The sequence below is a fragment of the Muntiacus reevesi genome, chromosome 6, assembly GCF_963930625.1.
Source record: "Muntiacus reevesi chromosome 6, mMunRee1.1, whole genome shotgun sequence".
Lineage (NCBI taxonomy): Eukaryota > Metazoa > Chordata > Mammalia > Artiodactyla > Cervidae > Muntiacus > Muntiacus reevesi.
Genome location: NC_089254.1, coordinates 65391890 through 65410635, shown reverse-complemented (window position 1 = coordinate 65410635; position 18746 = coordinate 65391890). Strand labels below are relative to the sequence as shown.

The 18746-nt window shown below is 47.4% G+C and overlaps 2 protein-coding genes across 4 annotated transcripts; both read right to left on the bottom strand.

Moving 5' to 3' along the window:
* Nucleotides 1-9676: 9676 nt before the first annotated feature.
* Nucleotides 9677-14376, bottom strand: HOXA1 (homeobox A1). 3 transcript variants are annotated; one of them, XM_065939321.1, is made up of 4 exons: nucleotides 13438-14376; nucleotides 10977-11383; nucleotides 10682-10776; nucleotides 10044-10168 (listed from the first exon to the last, which is right to left on the bottom strand). In XM_065939321.1, the coding sequence occupies exons 2-3, from the start codon at nucleotides 11325-11327 to the stop codon at nucleotides 10717-10719; spliced, it is 411 nt and encodes a 136-aa protein (XP_065795393.1). In that variant the 5' UTR covers nucleotides 11328-11383; nucleotides 13438-14376; the 3' UTR covers nucleotides 10044-10168; nucleotides 10682-10716. The 3 variants fall into 3 exon arrangements, with proteins under 3 accessions (XP_065795391.1, XP_065795392.1, XP_065795393.1); XM_065939319.1 differs by having other exon boundaries at nucleotides 9677-10168; nucleotides 10682-11383; XM_065939320.1 differs by lacking the exon at nucleotides 13438-14376 and adding an exon at nucleotides 12000-12554 and having other exon boundaries at nucleotides 9677-10168; nucleotides 10682-11387.
* Nucleotides 14377-15931: 1555 nt separating this feature from the next.
* On the bottom strand, nucleotides 15932-18746 carry HOXA2 (homeobox A2). Its single transcript, XM_065939316.1, has 2 exons — nucleotides 17489-18746; nucleotides 15932-16853 (listed from the first exon to the last, which is right to left on the bottom strand). Exons 1-2 carry the CDS (start codon nucleotides 17976-17978, stop codon nucleotides 16114-16116), a joined length of 1230 nt encoding a protein of 409 aa, XP_065795388.1. The 5' UTR covers nucleotides 17979-18746; the 3' UTR covers nucleotides 15932-16113.

Sequence of the window (18746 nt, the reverse complement as noted above, 5' to 3'; positions counted from 1 at the left end):
GGAAAACCCCATGGACAGAGGAGTCTGGTAGACTACAGTCCATGGGGTCGCAAAGAGTCAGACACAACTGAGCGACTTTACTCACTTCACTTAATGTCTCTTCTTACCTTATATTCTATGATTCAAAACTAAATAACATCAGTAACATTGTAATGTTTGTCATTATATGCCAAGTCACTGTTCACTTATGGAAGTGAGAAAAGTAAGAGGAAGTAGATTGTAGCAAATGTAGCACTTTTCTACCTACAACTCAGCCTGACTGGCTCTCTTTAGGCAGCGGACACAGGACTGGAAAAGGTCAGTTTTCATTCCAATCCCAAAGAAAGGCAATACCAAAGAATGCTCAAACTACTGCACAATTGCACTCATCTCACATGCTAATAAAGTAATGCTCAAAATTCTCCAAGCCCGGCATCAGCAATACGTGAACCATGAACTTCCAGATGTTCAAGTTGGTTTTAGAAAAGGCAGAGGAACCAGAGATCAAATTGCCAACATCCTCTGGATCATCAAAAAAAACAAGAGTTCCAGAAAAGCATCTATTTCTGCTTTATTGACTATGCCAAAGTCTTTGACTGTGTGGATCACAATAAACTGTGGAAAATTCTGAAAGAGATGGGAATACCAGACCACCTGACCTGCCTCTTGATTAACCTATATGCAGGTCAGGAAGCAAGAGTTAGAACTGGATATGGAACAACAGACTGGTTCCAAATAGGAAAAGGAGTGCGTCAAGGCTGTATCTTGTCACTCTGCTTATTTAACTTGTATGCAGAGTACATCATGAGAAATGCTGGGCTGAAGGAAGCACAAGCTGGAATCAAGATTGCTGGGAAAAATATCAATAACCTCAGATATATATAGATGACACCACCCTTATGGCAGAAAGTGAAGAGGAACTAAAAAGCCTCTTGATGAAAGTGAAAGAGGAGAGTGAAAAGTTGGCTTAAAGCTCAACATTCAGAAAACTAAGATCATGGCATCTGGTCCCATCACCTCATGGGAAACAGATGGGGAAACAGTGGAAACAGTGGCTGACTTTATTTCTTTGGGATTCAAAATCACTGCAGATGGTGATTGCAGCCATGAAATTAAAAGATGCTTACTCCTTGGAAGGAAAGTTATGACCAATCTAGATAGCGTATTAAAAAGAAGAAAGATTACTTTGCCAACAAAGGTCCATCTAGTCAAGGATATGGTTTTTCCAGTAGTCATGTATGGATGTGAGTGTTGGACTGTGAAGAAAGCTGAGTGCCGAAGAATTGATGTTTTTCAACTGTGGTGTTGGAGAAGACTCTTGAGAGTCCCCTGGACTGCAAGGAGATCCAACCACTCCATCCTAAATGAGATCAGTCCTGGTTGTTCACTGGAAGGACTGATGCTGAAGCTGAAACTCCAATACTTTGGCCACCTGATGCGAAGAGTTGACTCATTGGAAAAGACCCTGATGCTGGGAGGGATTGAGGGCAGGAGGAGAAGGGGACAACAGAGGATGAGATGGCTGGATGGCATCACCAACTTGATGGACATGAGTTCGGGTAAACTCTGGGAGTTGGTGATGGACAGGGAGGCCTGGCATGCTGCGATTCATGGGGTTGCAAAGAGTCAGACACAACTGAGCGACTGAACTGAACTGAACTGAGCTGAGACTTCATAACATATGCCTCTAAGTTCCTGTTGAATCTGGTTCCTCTTGTCACTCTCAGTCAACAAGTGTTAAGTGGTAAAGTAACAGGAGTAACCCCTATGGGTGAGGATGAATTTTTCTTTTCCTTTTTTCTTTAGTGCAAACTGTGACGGGATTTTCGGTATATAAAATAAACAAATGCAAACTGAGGTGTGGGACATCATGCATTCAAATGTTTCCAGCTGTATGGATGCTAGCTTTCATAGAGAAAGCACATCTACAATTTACATTAAATATTTCAAATTTTGTCCACATGTTAGGCATGCCACAGACATAATTTGGTATCTTTCCTTTCCTTGCAAATAATTACCTTAACCAATTACTGTAAGATACGAAAAAAACATCTTTTATTCTTAAATCAATCCTCTCACTGACTGAATTGTTAAATTTGACCTCTCTTTAGCTTTGCTTTCATTCAAATATTTGCCACTTGCTAACTTTCCCAAGAATGTATAGCCACAGTTTGCATATACATCTGATATTAGTTTCCCAACTCTCTAATTCTTTACCAGTGAGCAATCATCCATGCTAGTACCTGTATCAAACACTGATAGTCTGATAACTCTTTGCAATGGACTTATGTGGTTAGTTATCTGGAGAAGCACTGCAAAAAAATGGATAAAAACTTAGGCTCTGGATTCAGTGGACAAGTCACTTAACATCTTAGAATTCTCCATTTCCTTATCTGAAAATCAAAATAACAAAATCCTTCCTTCTCAGGCCTGATTAAATGAATTACTGTCTGTAAAGTACCTGACATAGGACCTGGTTCAGGGCAACCATAAATAAACACCAGATTTACAAAACTCTGAAAAACCTCATAAATTTTAGAGACTAACTTAAGTCAACAAAAACATACATCTTATTTCATAATTTAAGAATCTCAAAGCACAGAAACATTAAGTATCCTACCTAAGCCTATACTGTGAAGGAGAAAAGAGTAAACACAGGAGTCTTGAATTCCAGTCCAGAGCACTTTCCGAAGAGACTATTTCATCATTATTAAACGTTAAGAGCCCTGCCCTCAGGAAGCATAAGATCTCTTAGGGGGAGTCAAAACTAGCGTACAACTCCGGTTAGTTGTTCTATAACAAAAGATGGAGTACTGAGGTACTCGTCAGAAAGAGTGGGAAGCAGTTCAGGGAACCTTCTAGAGAGGAATGAGACCAGAAGCAAGGCGAAATTTGACCCTACAACTGAATGAGAAGAGGACATTTGAGAACCAAGGATGTTTCCCTGAGCAGAGAAGTACTTGTGTCTCTAGAAACATTCACTATTGAGGAACTGCTTAGAAACTCACCACACCTGCAAACCCTCACCTCTACCCTCAAAGAGTCTGAGTTGAACCAGAAGGGGAATTAATATATTACTCAATTAAATACACTTTGAAAATCTGGGAAGAGGAGACAGGCCGGGCGTAAAGCCTCCCTCCGCTTTCAAATCAAAAAGGTGAAGCCTAGGCTTCCGACCTGGGTTTCTGCTCCTCGGGGAGAATGTCCTGTCCAGCATCCAGGTGGCTTCGCGGGCGGGACACAAGGCCCTCACCTAGGCCGCGCGGAGTTAGGCGGCCGCCCGCGGCATCGGCATCGTAGGCCGCAGCTCAGCCCCTGGGACTCGCTCCCAGGAGCCCAGACGCAGGGGTGCTGGCTGGGAAAGAAGGCGGAGACGGGAGGCGAGATGCTCCCTAGAGCCACTACGGGACGCGCCCCGACTCCCGCAGCGTCCACTGTCAGCCCCGCGGGCGCTCGGCCGGGATCGGCAGCTCCCCGCAAACCCCGGAGACCCGGCTGCTGCCGCCTCCTGATCCGCGTGGGTCCCGCGAGGACGCGAAAGGCAGCCGCCGCGTTCGCTCCGGATCTCTGAGCGAAAAGGCAGGGAAGCCCAGGGGGAAAAGTAGTAGTAGCCGCGACGGTCTGGGCTCTCTCCACCCCGCAGGTCCGCGGAGACCGGACGGCACCCCTACCCCCCACCTCCCCGGCCTCCGCCAGCCCGGTCCCCGGAGGCCAGGTCTCCGCGCCCGCGATGCTCTCCCCGAGGTTCAGGCAGCTGCTCTCCGTGAGCCTCGAAGCAAGGACCCATTTGCTCCTCAGAATGGAAAATTCCTGTCCAAGAACATTGCTGATATTGGGTGGGGGCGGGGGAAGGATCCCTACCATCTTAAGTCATTGCTTTCGGCCTTTACATTATGGGTCTGGGCGACTTTTCTTTTAAAAGGCAGCAGGTCGTAATTTGTGAAATGTCCAGCAGGGTTAAAATGTTTCCCGACTTAAAAAGAAAAAGTTTTTCCTTTGTTTTCTGTTGCAAACAGTTGCTTAATGCTTAAAAAAGAAAAAAGAAAAAACACCTAAAAACCAAATAACCACCCAAACCTAAAAGGAAACCGCAAAACAATATGATTTCTATTGATTAGCCTTGTGACTAGACGTTTTACAAACACATTTTTAACAAGAAAAATATAATGGGATGTTTTAAAATGGAGACATTTTAGATGTGTCTGGAAATGTTGAAAAAAAATTGACCTTTTCATTTATTTGAAATAAGCTAAAAACACAGCCTTTCTAGGCTCTTTGGCATGGTATAGCTGGGATTTGGGATGGGGTGGGGGCGGACCATAGGCTAGAGTCTACTGAGCAGCTTTGCTTGATTGATACTTGGTTTTCAGTTCTGCAACCGGAAAGGCAGCTATATTGGATAATTGGTTTTATTTAAAATAAGGCTCTAAAACGCTAGGGATTCCAGTTCAGTCCTTCAAACACTGACAGGCATAGATGTTTCTTTGGGCAGCAAGTTCTGCTGAGATCAGAAGGACCCCACTGAGGAAGGAAAGCGAGGTATGTTGTGATGCGAGGAAACCTGATGTTAATTGTTTGGGCTTAGAGTGTGTGCTTGTGTATCTGTATCTGTGTCTGAGTCTTAGGTTCATGAGTGAGTCCTGGAGAAAATAAAGAAGTTTGGACCAGAACCATTTAGGAGGATATGCTTTGCCACAAAACAAACAAGTATACACACACACACACAAAAAAACGAGTTAGGATTAAGACATCCCCTGGAATGTTCCTGCATCTCTAAGCCCTTTCTGAGTGATACCTCTTGCAATTTAAGGGAGGTTGAACTTGGGTTCAGGCAACTCCTTTTTCATTTACTCTTCCCTAGTATAGATTTAAAAACAACAAAAATATATGTATGTTGAACATTGCCTGCTCTACCTCTATCTTTATATTTTAAGAACACATGTGTTTAACAGCAAGTAGCTCAACATTTTGTTGTTCAAACAAGATGGCAAAAACATTCCATCTGCCATACTGGGAGATTTGTTTCAAAGATTCTGTTATCCTGATGGCCTCAAAATAAAAAACTTGACTGAGTGTGTGGTTAGTAAGCCAGCAGTAAAAAAATTTAAACAATATCCAGCCTGAAACTAATCATATTGAATAAAATAGGAAGAAACAAAATAAAATCAGAAATTTAGAATTCAGAGCACTGACCTCAGGTGCTAAGCCACTCTGGTTTTCATTTAGGAAGTAAGAATATTGATATTATGGGCTCTGTGGCAAATCAATACACCGTTGGGTGACTTATCTCTCTGATTCATAAAATGGGAGTTTGGGTAGATGGATTTCTTTCTGTTCTGGTCACCTAGGTACAAGAATTCCTAAGACAGAACTTCTAGGTGTTCTCAGAAATGCAGGCAAAAAGGTGATTATTTACAGCAGAGGGTCACCAAAGTTAGCTGTCTAGTGAGTAGCTTATCTGATAGGGGCATGCTAACTCATGTTCTTGTGTGTATTGAAAAACCATAGTATTTCTGAGAGAGGTATTGTTCAGTCCCAACCAATATAAACAAAGATACTGTTCATGTACCAATTTCGAAATTTTAAAACAGAAGTGTTGCCCGTCATTCAAAATAGTAAATTAAAGACTCAGACTCCTACTCAGACTTCAACTGCAAGGATGATTATTCTTCAGGAAGAAACACAATCTGCAGTGACCGTTTTTCTTCACAGACGTGCTCAGCCATTAGAAAAGCTTAATAAACCCCTATTTAGTATGCATTTATGCGGTGATTACATGAACTTCGACCTCTGAAGAGCTGTAGCAATTAGCTTCAGTGTCCAGCATCTTCTCCCACCATTCCCCACTGGCTTCCTTGCGTCTTCCTTTCTCATTTCAGCAGTTTGTGTGCCAGGAAACAGACAGTTTTAAAGTTGACTTTCCACCTGAGGTATTTGCTTCTGCACAAGTCACTTCCCTCTCTGCTCCCCCACTCCTGTCTAAACAGCCATCTCAGATGGATATTGGGGCTCTGATCGTTGGTATTACTCAAATGCAAATGGATTCCAATTCAATCTTGCCCTGTACTTTCGCAAAGAAGATAAACTCTAATGGCCCAAAGAGTTTCATTTCATAGCTCATGGCATCTGAAATAAATCGGATCTCTTCTGTCAGGCTAATTTAACATTTTTTAAATATTCAATGTAATTTATTTTAAGTCAAATGAAACCTAGTGGCTTGGCAGAAAGCTAGGGGAGGTGGCAGGAGGGCCGCTGAAAAGCCCGTCTCCATGCGCTCCATCCCCCACCCCGCCACCCCCCGCCAAAAGAAAAGCCAGGAAGGCAGAGGAAAGTGTTTTAAGTTTCTAGTAAACACCGTTTAGCAAAAGAATAATAGGAAAGTTATCCCTTTCTCAAAGAGGGATGGAACTATAATTGTTGCCTTTAGCGGAGAGCTCAGATAAACCGCTGGGACTCATTCTACAGTGACCCATCACTGCATTCATCTCTTCTTGAACTTTCGGTGAACCTGAGATTAAACAGGGGTGAGCAGCTAAGCAGTTTGCTGTTAGCAGCCTTTTCAACAACCCTTTCAGACTGAGTAAATATTGATCGGTTTGAATCTGATTGCCCCAGAGGAAAACACCAGGGCATCTGAATAGCCTCCAAAAGTAAACTTTCAAAGGTGAATCCGAGAACAGACTTCAGATTCACAGCACAATTTCAGCTCAGTCTCATTTGAGGACACCCTGAATTTCTGGGGTACTTTGAATGAAGGTGAGAGAAGAGAGGAAAAGCATTTGAAAAGTGGAATTTTATACTGCGATTAGCCCAAGTCCCTAATTGAGACTCCTGTCCTTTTAAAATTTATCATTAAAATGTTATTTTCTATTTCCATCCTCTGTCATTTCAGTTACCATGGCTGTCATTTTTTCAAGGAGCTAACTGTGCTCTTCAGAGACCTAAACAGAAAAAGAGAGACCTTGAAATAAGATGTGTTAAGCGCCTTTGATTTAATCGATAGGGACAACTAAAAAGATACAAATGTTTTCCTCGTTGAAAGGTATATTAATGCTTCCTAAATGCATTGCTTGCTAACTGATTTATTCCATGACCTAGAGAAGGCTTGGGATGTTTTGCCATAATTCATTGTTCTCCTCTCAACTACATTAAAACAAACCAGCACCTTGAAGATTAGAATCTCTGGGATTCCAGTGGGTCGGCTCTGCTTTTAGATATTGAAATCTCAGCAGCGGCATGCAAATGACACTTTAACACATTAAAGTATTTCAAAACCAGCCATCTGTTTTGCTGTGTGGTCTTATACTAATAAACAAAAGATACTGTATATGGCCAGGCGGGAAATGAAAGAAAGAGTTGACTGACTTTGAAGTTCTCTTCCATCCACTTGAGTCTTTTAGAAGCAACCCCAAAACCCAGGAGCTGGGTGGGGGGGATACTGCTGGGTATCGGGTGCTCTTGATATGGCCGCGGCAACTGAGCCTGCAGAGTCCAGGCTTGCTGCCTTTGACAGGGAACTACAGGAAATCTCAAGGATGCTCTAGGAGGCCTGCAAATTATAAGCTTTTGTAGAATTTCTCCCCTCCCACCCAGAACCCCAGCCCATCCTTTGTAAAACACCCTTTGGAAAGGAAGGAAGTCATATGTCTGTATTTGTTTGTGATGCTGTAAAATTTCTGCTCTGCTCTTGACGCTAAATTACAGCCTCCAAAAATGTGTGAAAGTAAAGGGAACATGGTAACAGGTCTGGGAGGAGGGTCACTTAGAACTCTTTGCTTTGCTGGCTTCCTCTATTTGAGAACAGCAGAAACAAGTGTTGGTCAGAAGCAACTTGAATATTGACCAACTTCAGGGCAGCTTCCACAAGTTCACCTGGAAGAACCTGTTGAACCTAGAGAAAATTAATTTTTTTGTCTGGGTTATATGGCATGAAATTAGAGCGGTAGACCCTTTAGAGCCATGAGGGCTGTGAAATCAAAGCTGAATCTGATGGGAATGAGATGTGTAACCCAGAAGGAATTGGGAGCAGGGGTTTAAAAAGTGACAGGAAGGGGTGGATATTGACAGGAGGAATTGGAGGAGGGATGCGGGGTTTACTCATTACAGATCACACTGAGTTTAAACAGTGAAATATTTTGGCATACTGACAACCCAGAAAATAGGAAGAGGGGTGGGGTGGGGACCTCATCCTCAAACAGCTTTATACTGGAGCTAATTAAATGTGAATCTCTTGGTTCACTGATGTGAGGAAAGACTGACTGAAGAGTTTCGCTTTTGAAGGAGATTCTGTTTATATATATGTCAACATTGAGTTGGAGGTGAAAAGGTTAGTACTTGACCCAGGAAGTATCCATGTTTGTTTCAAAAATAGATCTGCTTCATAAATTTCTTCACCATTCATTTTTTTTCCATGATGAACTTTGATTATAATATAACAACTGCTGCTCTTTTAGAGAAAACCAACCTATTTCACAGACAGTGTTAGGTGCAATTACACTCATAGGGGAAGTTTCAGCTGCATGATGAAAAGCTTTTACTTTTTTTCCTCAAGAAAAGGCCCACCTCTTTGAAAATACACACCACGCTTCTCCCCTTACCCAGGTGAAAGGAGCCAACTTGGGAGAAACCAGCAAATTGTAGCCATGCTGAAGCATGTCTGAAACTTGAATATATTTATTACAGACATCTTAAGACCCGTAAACTCTGCTCTGGATCACACCACCCCCAGGATCCCAGAGCTGTTCATGATTGTACAAGAAATGGGAAATATCACAAAAGGATAACTGATAGAACTCAGTGTGGTACTTCGGGGACACCAAAACATTGTGCGACATGCAAAAGACTATTCACGAATCACACAAAATATACATTCATTGTGCCATCCATCACATTAACAATTGAGCTGAAAATACATCATATCCAGCTAAGATAACTGTGGAAGGAAGAAGCTGGTTTGAATAATACTTTTAGGTCCCAGATAATCCAGCACAAATTTTAAATAGAGTGTGGCCAGAGAAACAAGAAAGGGGTGGGGATGGGGAGAGACTTAGCCCAGGAAGCAAGGTTTCTGACCCTTGTATGCTGCAGGCCTTCTTAACTCACTGAAAGAACAAACTGAGGCTACCCTCTGAGGCATCTGATTGATTTTAAGTGAGAACTTTTATTCTTTAACCTATAAACACATACAAAGTTGTACCAGCTTTGAGAGTTTGCCCACCCTGTCTTAATCTAAACATTAATCTAAACATTTCTAGAAAATCTGTATAAAGATAAATCTTTCAGGACAAAGTATTTACAACCAGCAAACTCACGCACATGGAATTAAATTAAATTAAGGGATGAATTAATTGTGTAAACACGCTCATAGAGAATCTCTTCTTCATGAGCTCTTGGACTCTCTTCTCTCTCTCCAGCCTACTTTCAGGGCAAAGTAGGAGAGAACTGTAAATATACAGATAGATAAAGGATGAGAGGCCTTCCTCTGATATATTTCTGCTGGCAAAGGAGACTATTTTCCAAAGAGCATCTGAAAGGAGCAGTAGGTTCAGTCGAAATCTCCTAAAAGTAGGGGTGTTAGGGGCCAGCAGAAAATTGATGCTGGCACTCCAGCTGCATTAGGGAGCTAACACCGCTTCCCCCCCCCCCCCCCCCCATCAAGTCTCTCATCCAGAATTCTCTGGAAACACATTATCCCCAGCCAGGAGTTACCCAGATAGGATCAGAAAGGAAGAGAGAGATTGTAAATGGAAAGGAAGATAAGCTAAGAATGTGCTTTGGGTAAGAAGTCCCAGCCTGAGGAGAAGCCCAGGCTGCTGAGTGGGGCTGGGGCAGCCTCAGTGGGAGGTAGGTAGAGTGTCTGAGGTAGAAGAACCCGGGGAAGGAACGCAGGGCGAGGAGCTGGACTTCTCTGAGGATTCTTCAGCCTTCTCCTCGCTTCCTGTCGGAGTGGCTGGAGAGATGGGCAAGAGACCCTCCTTCTCCCGTTTCTTCTGCTTCATTCGGCGGTTCTGGAACCAGATCTTCACCTGGGTCTCATTGAGCTGCAGGGACGCGGCAATTTCCACCCTGCGGGCGCGTGTCAGGTACTTGTTGAAGTGAAACTCCTTTTCCAGCTCCGTGAGCTGCTTGGTGGTGAAGTTGGTGCGCACCGCATTGGGCTGACCCACGTAGCCATACTCTCCAATTTTCCCTGGGGGCAACGAGAGGAAAAGGTAAAAATGTTTATAATCATATCAGATTCCCTACACGCTTCAGAGCAACCTTCAGGTAAAGGGGGGAATCAAGACTTTCTCAACCTAATCCGGGCTTGGGAGGGTGAGTGATGAGGTGTAAAGTGTTGATCTGAAGTCAACCATTAGCATGATCAGACCGTGATTAATGGAGCCTGGAGATATTAACAGAATGCCCTCCACACACACACACACACACACACACACACACACACACACACACCTACACACACACACCCCTACCCACTTCCTACTTCCTAAACCTCTAAAATTCAGCCCCTTTGGAAACACAACAGTCCCAGATGTTCCTTTGCTCTCAAAGCACCTGGGCAATCTCTCCACACCTTAGAACAAAAGTGGGAAGCAAGAGCTTTTCTTAAGGGGGGAAAAAAAAGGTTAATTTTCCTTGGAAACTAAGCATACCAGCTCCTTCCAGAATCATAAAGGAGCATTCATGGAATAGCAAGACTGACCTGTTTTGGGAGGGTTTCTTTTTACTTTCATCCAGTCAAAGGTCTGTGCTGGAGAAGAGGTCTCTGATGGAGGGGAGCGACAGGCTTCTTGGTGGCTGGCGTGGAGAGGGGACAAGGAGTTATTATACGTGGCCAGGGCCAGGCTCTGGTGCTCTTGTCCATATGAGTGGTGAATGTACTGAGGCGAGCCCACCGCGCCCCCGGCATAACCCTGGTGGTGGTGATGCTGGACCATGGGAGATGAGAGGTTTCCAGAGTAAACAGCGGGAGCGCACGAGGGGTACCCACCACTTACTTCTGCTTCCTGATTTAACGCGTAGGGGCTGTAAGGCGCGCCGAAGTTCTGCGCGCTGTAGCTTGGACCACAACTTGAGTGGGAGTAGGACACTCCCAGGTTCCCAGAAGTCTGATAGGTGGTCGGCTGGGGGTGGTGATGGTGGTGGTGGTGGTGGTGGGGCGGGCTGATCTGCACACCCCTGCCCACTAGGAAGCGGTCGTCGCTGCCACAGCTGTTGGCACTGACCGCGCACGACTGGAAAGTTGTAATTCCGTGGTCGGAGGGGTAGGCTCGCGCTGAGCAGGTCCCCGAGTCGCCACCGCTGAGGATGGGGTATTCCAGGAAGGAGCTCATTCTTGCATTGTCCATCTGTCACTGAGTGACCGGGTCCTGCGAAGTCCTGGGTGACCGTGCCAACTTTCTCACTTCCTCCATGGGGCCCGAGAAGAAAAATGATATGAATGTACAGTGCGCAAGAGGGGGGGCGGGAGGGCGGAGGGCGCTACGGGAGGGGCACGTGATTCTATCAGCCAATGGCGGAGCCTCCTGAGAAAGTTTGTTGGCTCCTGCGGTGATGGATCACCGTTTCAGTGGCATTTAAATCCCCGGCGCTCCTCAGTCTAGGTGACGCGCAGTCGCCCCCCCAGGCAGCCTGGGCGGCAGCAGCAGCTGCGGCGGCCGCAGGGGCAGAAGCGGAGCGCTAAGGCGAAGGGGAGCAGAGGCCGCTTTCTGCGCGCGCCGACTCCGATCGCCCTCCCCCCCTCCGGGAGGTGGGGGCTGGAAGGCATCCCCCGTCACCGCCCCCCTCCCCACCGCGCACAAAAGATGAATTGGCAAAAGGTGAGAAGCACGAAGGGCTCCGCGATCTCTCGGGCTGGGAATCAGTGGGGAGGAGGAGCTCGCTGGGCCGCCACTAGCACACTGGCCGAGCCCGGAAAGCCAGGAACTGAAAGGGTCGCTCTCCGGGCTCTTTCCCTTCCGTCCCTTCTATGGTGCCTTGAGGAGGGCCGAGAACGGGGGCGTAGGACGCGGTTAGGACACCTGGTCTCTAAAGTCGGGATGGAGAGGGAAGTACGCTGAGGCCTGGCTGGGAGGAACCCGAGTGGGCGTGGAGCGTACGAGGGCAAGAAAGGAAACTTCCCTTTCTCAAGGAGGGTCCTGAAGCCTCCTTCCTCCCGCCGCCCCCCCCCCCACCTCCCCATCCTCCCCACCCTCTGGCTATTAATGTGGCAACCGGGAGCTTCTGTAATTCGACGCCCGGAAGAGGGGGTCCGAGCCCTGGGAGCTAGGCTCGCTGGCCAAGGCTGGAGGTGGCCCGGCTCTTCGCCCTCCCTCGCTCCTCGCTCTCCGCCCCTTTCTCCTCCCCACTCAGCTTTGCTTCGGGAGCCCTACGAGATCCGGAGTAACTACACGGCTGGATTTTGAGGGGTAGGAGGAGGGGGAGAGAGATGACGATAGCGACGTGGCCAGCGTGGGGGCCGGGCCCTGCGCTGCAGGCCATCTGCCGGCTCCCTAAGAACCAGGGGCCTGCAGGCTCCCACCCGGGCCTCAAAGGGTGAGACCACAGCTCCGGCGAAGTACGAGGAACTCTTCCTTCCCACCCCCACCCACCCCCGCAAGGTTTCTTGTTTTCTGGAGGGGGACGTTAGAAGTGGTGGAGCCTCTTTTATCTACACTCCCCCCCCCCCCATTCTACTGCACAGCTTATGTGGGGGTGTGAGCTGGCAGGTGGGAGGGGCGGGGGACAGATGGCTGATGGTGGACGGGACATTCTCTTCTTCCCCAGCAACACCTCCTCCCTTTTGTAACTGACTGTGTAGTCCCTTCTGTAAACCTGCAAGTCTACCCCTAGAGAGACACTTGCAAATCTGAGCGTCATCCCAGGACAGCATTCCTGTTCTCCATCACTTTCCTCTTACCCCGATGCCCACGGGGTCGTTAATTGCTCTTTACTATTAGGCCTCCTGTCAGCCTTTGGCTTGTAGAGAGAAAAGGCCAAACAGAGGCCAAGAATTGATGCATTCTTAGGTAAAAGAAGTCCAGACATCATACAAGAATTTCGCAGCCAATGCTGTACAGATTTTACTCTGACCGTGTTCACCACATGGGGATCCAACGGATCAAATTTATCTGATGATTGTGTGTGGCTTTTGGGTTCCCACTCCCCTCCAGCTTTCCCTCCCTGGGTAAAAGAAGGAAGTTTTGCTTGAGGTAGGCACATTTCAGAGGTGTTAGCCTTTCAGGTTTCTGTGTTCTGTTCTCCACCTATAGCAGTTCCATCCTAACCTGTGTCCCCAAGAGGAAAAACGGACAGACGTTTAACTGTGGATTCCCTCAGAAACAAAGGCGCATTTCCCCCTACACATTTCCTTTTGAAAGGTATTTTCCTGTGACCTGTGACCTATCCCCAATCATAGTTGAGAGGGAGGCCCGGAAAGGTCACTCCTGCCCCCCAATTTCAGCACCTGGAGAACCTCACCCTGGAGAAGGGAAAAGGCAAGGAGGCCCTCCTGGAGGTGGCTTCCTTGGGAGTGCCAGGCGTCCAGCCAGGTGGAGAGAAGGGGCTCTTGCGGGGGAGGAGACAGGGCATTAGGGTTCCGGCTGGCTTTGCGGACAACCTGCTCCTCCAGCCGAAGCTCGTCGGTAGGTTCTGGCCCTTGTCTCACTCCGGTCCCTTTGTTGGCTTTCTCGGCCCGGGTCTGCACGGTCCCCTGCGCCGCAGGGCTCGCATCACCCAGTCTGCAACTCTCTCCTTCCTCTGCTAGTTCTGGGCCTCTGAGCTCCTCTCCTTCCACCTCTCTTCCTCCCTCCGGGCTTCTTTTCCCGGCCTTCGTGGGTGGAATGTTTTTCTTGGGATCACACATAAGCTTGCGCTCGCACAGAAGGCCGCTGTACAGCGGCGGGCGACCGACCCGCCTCCGCGCACCGCTCCCGGCAGGCAGGCTCCCGCGGCCGAGCCGACTCCGCCCAGGCTGGTCGCCCAGAGCGCCGCTCTCCCCTTGCGGCTCACAAAGGCATCCTCCTCTGGCCTCGAGCCCGGGGGCTTCCGTAGCGCGGTTCCTTCCCCACCCCCACGAAATCCCAGCGCTCATTCCTCCGGGTAGGAGACCCGAGGTCCGTGGGGGCAAGTAGGCCAGCGCCCCACGACTCGAGCCAAAATCTCTTAAACCGCCCGTGAAGACTGGATGAAAGGCGAGCCCGGTCACTTGCAAGCCGCTTGTTGGGCTCAAAGCGCCTCTTTCATGGCTCTACTAGAAAGGGAAGGAGCGAGGAAGAGACAAAACGCCGCCGAGGCCCGGAGCTGTTCATGGCATCCGCAGCTCAGCCAAGCTGCTGTTGTTTTAAAAGAGCAATAAAAATGAATTATGACTAAACGCCTTCTAACTTAATGCTTTCGGACGGGGATCCCCGGCAAATACGTAAGAGGATTTTTATTTGTGCATGTGTTCCTGCAATTGATCTCTCTGATGACATTCTCATTCATAGAAAGCGTTTGATTTATGAGTGGAGGATGAATCGCAAACAGCAGCGGCTTAGCCCTGGCCGCGGCCCGGCCGCTTGCCCCGCGCCACGCCGCGCCGCGCCGAGGGCAGGAGACCTGCCCGGGTCCTCACTCGCCTCCGCCGCTGCCAGGATTTAGGGGGCAAAAGGGTGGGGGAGGTAGGCTGTAAACCCGCGGAGAAAGATCGCGATTTCCTCATAACTTCCAATCCTTTGCTATTAAGAGCCGGGTTCTTAAATCAACCCACCCCCCCCACACATGTTGCTTACACTCTGCATTTTCTCACGGTAAGTAGCCATCAGAACAGAGCTCAGTAAGGGAAAAATAAACATGGGGAGACATAAGAAGGGAGGGGAAAAAAAAAAAACAGAACAGCCCAGCAACATCCCTAGATCACATTTTATTGATATTTCATTTAAAGTGCTTTTTCTCTTTCTCTAGAAACTGGGTTAATCTATAACCTGGGGTGTAGAAACACTCCACTTTAAATCTCATCTTGCTAACCTGACTTCAAAGCTTTAATGATCCATTATTTGCCATGTAAACAGATTTAAGAATGAAATATTGATTTTTCTGACCCTGGGGGGGGAAAAACAAAGAATCCTAGAATGACTGAACCAGAGGATTGGAAAGAACCCTTTCTGAAGTGCATTTTCCAGCTAGTAACCATTGTTTTGTTTTATTTTTGTTTTTCTGTTTTAGACCTGTTTGCCTGGACCCATCAACAGCTGGGAGACTAATCAACCACACTGAAAATGTTTGGGGATTTGGGGGGGGGGGGGCGGGGGTTGGAATGTAGATATTTGAAACAAACATGTATAAATAAATGAATTGTTATATACTTAGTTATTGACCTGGAGATTGGTAGCTTGTTAAAGAAACTCCATGTTCCTCCTTCCTGGAGTTGGAGGTTTCTATAGGCACTTTATTTCTCCACTTTCAAAAGCTTGGGCTTGGCCCAACTCTGAGGCTGCCCAATCCTGTTTCTATTACCAATTTAAATCTATGGCTTGAACCTCTACGTTGAAAACCTAATCCATTCCCTTAAAAAAAAACAAAAAACAAAACACACTTCTCAGAAGCCCTAACCCTTTTCTGGCTTTCCTTTTTGTTGCTGTTTCTATTGAAGACTTTGAACATGCCCATTCAATAAATATATTAAAATTGGAAAAGAAAGTGGATTGTGACCAGAATTTTATTTACCAAGTTAGACTAAAAGAGGAAAAAGAAACTGTTATGAGCCTTGAGAAAGAGGGGGAGGAAAAAAATAAGCTACTTATAGCAAAGGAGAATTTATTCTACCAAAAATACGAATGACAATGCACCCTAACATAATACAAAAATAAAAAGAAAGTGAAGATACAATTATATATGATCACTTTCTTGCAGGCCTCATATATTGCTTTAAGGAAATCACATAGAGGGTTGTTGGATTAGATTTAAAACAACTAAAACTCCAAAATAGTCTGGAGAAAAGATGACTCTGAAACTGGGTCAAGGGAATCACTAAACAGAAAAATCTTCCAACATTTAAAAGAGGGAGAGGGTAAGTCAAGAAGAAAATAAAATAAAAATTAGAATAAAGGAAAGCAAAACCACCTGGTCAAAGGGTTTTTTTTTTTTTTTGTGATGCTTTGTTTTGCTTTAATGTTTTTAGTAATTCAGATGCTGCAAGTCGATTGTGGTGAGTGTGTCTGTAAAAAAGTCAAAGCTGTCAGCTGAAATATCTACTGGACTGTCGAGGGAACCCGGCAAACTGGGCGAGACTGCATCTGAAAGCTGCAGGCAGGAATCTGTGGAAAAAACGTTAAAGTCCTGCAAAGAGGGGACCTCGAGGGCCTCGGGACTGTCATTGTTTAGGCCAGAGCCACAGTTCTGGCCCATTGTTGACAAGCAGTTAGGAACAGTGGGTGACTGGTGCTGAAAATGTTTCAGATTTTTCTCATTGCTGGTTAAAGGCGAAACTGGGAAACTTTGGGAGTCACCATTGTGTCCATTGGAAGCCTGCTGCTGAGAGAGGGCATTTTGCTGAAAAGTGTAACCTTCCCTCTCCAGAAGGGCCCCAGAGACGCTGAGGGCTTGCTCAAAGAGCGACTTCTCTTCCTCGTCCTCGTCCACTTTCTCAGAGTCTTCCAGGCTTTTAAATTTTCCTTCGCTGTTTTGGTTCTCCTTGCACTGGGTCTGCCTCTTGTGCTTCATCCTCCGGTTCTGAAACCACACTTTCACTTGTCTCTCAGTCAAGTCCAGCAGCGCTGCAATTTCCACCCTTCGGGGTCTGCAAAGGTACTTGTTGAAATGAAATTCTTTTTCCAGCTCTAAAAGCTGCGTGTTGGTGTAAGCAGTTCTCAGGCGCCGAGAGCCCCCGCCGCTGCCATCGGCGATTTCCAGGGATTCTGAGGAAAGGGAAACCAACAAGAGACACGCGCACAGTTGGAGGTGGAGGGGTCCGAGCGGGGTTATTCCACTGGAGAATAAATATAGCAGAAAAGATCAACTGCAACAAAATGGCCGCCCCTGGATGCAGTAAAGCTATTGTGCTGCCCTTCCTGGGAGCCTAGCCTGGGGAGACCCCATCTCTTCCACCTCCATCAGATTCCTGCCTGTAGCTCCCCCCAACCTCTCCATCCGGGAGCAAACTTTATATTAGCCACACCACAATTTATAATTAATGCATCAGCTGCTTAGCTGAGCAAGAGCGATCTATCACTCTTCATTACTGTCAAAAAGCCAAACTCTAGGACAACTAGACAAGAGGAGGTCAGTTCCAACTCAAATAAATCATCCCACATTACACAAGTTAGGGAAAGTTCCCCCACCCCCTTCTTAAAAATATATATATGTCTCATTGTGGATCCCTTGTCTCCACATCAAACCCACTCCTGAGCCCACAGGGGAAGGGAAAGCAGCCAAGCATCTCTCCCTCTCCCTCTTCGCTCCCAACCCACTCTCCCTTCCCCCATAACCGCTCTCGGGGCAGCCCAGAAGGTGAAGAGGGTCCCAGGACCTGGGGCCAGGTCTTTGGACTGACCTTTGTGGCTGAGGCAGGCAGGGCCGGTGGCGGCGGCGGCCGAGGCAGGCGGCAGCACGGTTTTCTTGGCCGCCTTCTTCTCCTTCATCCAGGGGTACTCGGGCGGCTGCAGGGCGCCGGCGGGCACTGGGCTGCCGCGGCTGCCCGCGGGGCTCGGCTTGGGGCGGCCGCCAGCGCCGTGGCGAGGGTGACTACCCGGGTTCAGGCTGGGAATGGTCTGCTCAAAAGGAGGAGGAATCAGTGTCGAGTGTGAAAGCGTCGAGGTCTTGATTGATGAACTTTGAAATGTATCAGCGACAGGGGGAAAAGATGTCAGGCACTCAGCGAGCGACGGCTGGCTATTGATAAAACCAATCTCTCGCTCAAATTCGTAATTCATGGCCTTCTCCTTGGAGCCCCCTCGGAGAAAAAGTTCCCTCTTCTGGAGGGGTTTGGGGGGGCAAGGCCCAGGAAAAAGGCGAGCGCGGAGGGGAAAAAAAAAATCTATCATAGAAGATCGCTGCTGGGGTGTTTTTTTTCTAATTCACTGATTACAGCCGTATGGGGACCGCGCTACTATTAAACTATTGAATTCATGGAGACAAGGTTGAAATTGGACCGAATTGGCTGTCACATGATTGCTTCTGCCCAATGACAATTTGGGCTTTAATCAAAAGAAGCCACTGTCTGTTTGATTGATCCAAAAAAGTCGGGAAGGAACGCCTCATTGGGGGCCAGCGAGGCTTTATTTACACTTTTTTCAGGGCAAAAATACATATATGTGGGTGTGGGTTGGGGATGCGTGGCAATGCGTGAGGGCGAGGGTGCCTGCCTGCCTCCTGATCCACACGGAGGTGGTGTGTGCGCCTGGGAGTGTGTGTGAGTGTGTGAGTGCGTGCGAGTGCTTAGCCCTGCTGCCGGTCCCGCCGGCGGCCGCCCTCTGCCTCCCCCGCACACTCCGCGCATTGTTTGGGACGTCGGGAAGACGCCTCGCACCTCACAAATCATTTAAGCACCTCAGTCTGACGCCTGCAGTCATTAACAAAGTAATCCATTAATCTTCAAAGTTTTGACACCCGAGGGCCACGCATCCCAGCCACATAAGTTCTGCTAAAGCAGGAAGAAGAAGCAGAGGGAGAGGGGAGATGAGACAGAGTAACGGGGGTCGGGGACAGAAAAAGAAGGATTATTTAGGGGGCTCCCCCTTTTTATTTCCCTTTTCCTTCTCCGCTTTTTCCAAAACCAGTTCCTGGATCTCAGAACTGATCTGCCTCTGATT

What these genes read in the sequence shown, in the direction of transcription:
- HOXA2 (XM_065939316.1), bottom strand. Translation starts at nt 17,978, where the DNA reads ATGATAGATTTTTTTTTTCCCCTCCGCGCTCGCCTTTTTCCTGGGCCT. An exon ending in TGCCTGCCTCAGCCACAAAG is followed by an intron (nt 16,854 to 17,488) that starts GTCAGTCCAAAG and finishes CCCTTTCCTCAG; the next exon opens with AATCCCTGGAAATCGCCGAT.
- HOXA1 (XM_065939319.1), bottom strand. Translation starts at nt 11,327, where the DNA reads ATGGACAATGCAAGAATGAGCTCCTTCCTGGAATACCCCATCCTCAGC. An exon ending in AAGAAACCCTCCCAAAACAG is followed by an intron (nt 10,169 to 10,681) that starts GTCAGTCTTGCT and finishes CGTTGCCCCCAG; the next exon opens with GGAAAATTGGAGAGTATGGC.